General features: G+C 40.6%; 1 protein-coding gene across 1 annotated transcript; it reads left to right on the top strand.

Moving 5' to 3' along the window:
• The first annotated feature begins 684 nt into the window (after positions 1–684).
• On the top strand, positions 685–1,769 carry LOC116076220 (olfactory receptor 2AP1). Its single transcript, XM_031349894.1, has one exon. The coding sequence runs from the start codon at positions 787–789 to the stop codon at positions 1,714–1,716; it is 930 nt and encodes a 309-aa protein (XP_031205754.1). The 5' UTR covers positions 685–786; the 3' UTR covers positions 1,717–1,769.
• The last annotated feature ends 821 nt before the right edge of the window (positions 1,770–2,590 follow it).

The raw sequence follows: 2,590 nt of genomic DNA, 5'->3' as shown, positions 1-2,590 counted from the left end.
TAATCATCTGAAAAGACTTAGCAGCCTCAGGGCACCTGCTAATCATCTGAAAAGATGTAGCAGCCTCAGGCACCTGCTAAACATCTGAGAAGATGTAGCAGCCTCCGGCATCTGCTAATCATCTGCTGTTGTACTGCCACTTGCTGCTAGAAGGAAGGGGGCTTAGAAGGGTCTGGAGGCTCAGACAGTTACAAGACTCACAAGACCCCACTCTGGGCTTGCTAGGCAGTAAACAGTTGCTGGAGAAGAGTAGACCCAATGGAGATGTCTGTAAGCAGCTGGGGTATCTCCAGTGGTGAAGCTTGCATGAGCCATTACCCTTGTCCTGATGGGCTCTTCTGTGATGTGGCTGCCTTTGTGTCACCACTGGTCCCATAAGCAATGTGTTACTTCTTCTAGAGAGACTTGAGCGGAGCCATTTCTATTGTCTGTTATCAATATTCCCTCTGAGTTGAATATATGTTTGGTCACATCTCCTCAAGAAAAGTCACTCCACTGATCACACAGACATATTAGACTTTGTTTGTGAAACAGACATTTCTTTTACGCTGGCCTAAGAGAGAGCTCCATGTGAGGAAATGCAAGAATTTTCTTACATAGGATATAAATGGGAATAAGAAGGACCAAGCAAACGGGCCATTGGTCTGGGAAAGCTCATGGTCCATTTCATTCTGTCTTCTGCAGGTTCCTCTGGTGCTCATCAGAACACCTCTAACTTTGTCACCCTGATTACTCTTTTTCATTTGAACACTCAGGTCTGTTTGTTTGTTTGTTTGTTTTCCAAAAATGAAAAATAAAACTTCATTGACTGAATTCATCCTTCTAGGTCTCACGGATGTCCCTGAACTTCAGGTGGCAGTTTTCACTTTTCTTTTTCTTGCCTATGTATTCAGCATGATTGGAAATCTGGCCATCCTCACTATTACCCTGCTGGATTTGCACCTTCACACTCCCATGTATTTCTTTCTCCGAAACTTCTCTTTCCTAGAAATTTCTTTCACAAACATCTTCATTCCCAGGGTTCTGGTCAGCATCACGACAGGAAACAAGAGTATTAGCTTTGCTGGCTGCTTTGCTCAGTATTTCTTTGCCATCTTTCTTGGAGCAACAGAGTTCTATCTCCTGGCTGCTATGTCCTACGATCGCTATGTGGCCATATGCAGACCCCTACACTACATGGCAATCATGAGCAACAGAGTCTGTACCCAGCTGGTTCTCTGCTCTTGGCTGGCTGGGTTGATGGTCATTATACCTCCCATAACTTTGATGAGTCAGCAGGACTTTTGTGCATCCAACAGGCTAAACCATTATTTCTGTGACTTTGAGCCTCTTCTAGAACTCTCCTGTTCTGACACAAGCCTCATAGAAAAAGTTGTCTTTCTCGTGGCATCTGTGACTCTGGTGTTGACACTAATGCTGGTAACTCTCTCCTATACACTCATCATCAGGACAATTCTCAAGCTCCCTTCAGCCCAGCAGAGGACAAAGGCCTTTTCCACATGTTCTTCCCACATGATTGTCATCTCCCTCTCTTACGGGAGCTGCTTCTTCATGTATGTTAAGCCTTCAGCAAAAGAAGGGGGTGCATTCGATAAAGGAGTAGCCTTACTCATTACTTCAGTTGCTCCTTTATTGAACCCCTTCATTTATACCCTAAGGAACCAACAGGTGAGGCAAGCATTCAAGGATACAGTCAAAAAGCTTGTGAATCTTTAAAGAATTCAGAACTGAACTCTTAATGAATGAGTTCTGACTGTGTGCCAAGCTCTCTCTCACTGACTACGTACCCAATTAAGAGATTTACTCCAATGTGAAAGTTGAAGATACATTTCAGCCAGTTAAGTGTTAATGGAATGATCTGAATAAGATTTTAAAACTGAAAGGCAATTGAATTACTCAGTTGTCTGAATTAGAATCAATAAATACCATCACAAGGAATGGCATTTAAACTGAGTCCTGACAAGTAGGAATAGCATGCAAAATTTCAATCCAAGGAACTAAAAAGAACATCTCATTAATTTTACTCAGACCAAATTCAATAAGGAACTATTTTGGTTTTGAACTAAATTAAATCCTCACTTAAAGTAAATTAAACATCCATGGTGTTCAGGCATCTGAAATTGGATCAGATCTATAAATTTTAGCAATTGCAACCATATATAATCTACACAGTAGATAACTGATTATGTACAAATAGAGGTGATTGTAAAGAAAAACACTCTTTGGTAGAACTCAAACATTAAATGTTAAAGATCCTCTCAAATTTAAATAGTAAAAGGGGCAAAAAAGAATAATTAGAAAAGCAATAAAAATTCATGTGGCTAGTAATAAAAACACCAAATGCACTAAACAAAGAAAGAACTTTAAAAGCAGTAAGGGAAAAAAGGCAAGTAACATATAAAGGCAGGCCTATCAGAATTATGGCAGATTTCTCACCAGAGACTATGAAAGCTAGAAGAACCTGGGCAGATGTCATACAGACCCTACAAGAACAAAAATGCCAGCCCAGGCTACTATACCCTGCAAAACTCTCAATTACCAGAGATGGAGAAAACAAGATATTCCATGACAAAACCAAATTTACACAATA

Source organism: Mastomys coucha, unplaced genomic scaffold (genome assembly GCF_008632895.1).
Source record: "Mastomys coucha isolate ucsf_1 unplaced genomic scaffold, UCSF_Mcou_1 pScaffold4, whole genome shotgun sequence".
Lineage (NCBI taxonomy): Eukaryota > Metazoa > Chordata > Mammalia > Rodentia > Muridae > Mastomys > Mastomys coucha.
The sequence above is the reverse complement of the archived record's forward strand: the minus strand, read 5'-3'. Positions and strand labels throughout refer to the sequence as shown.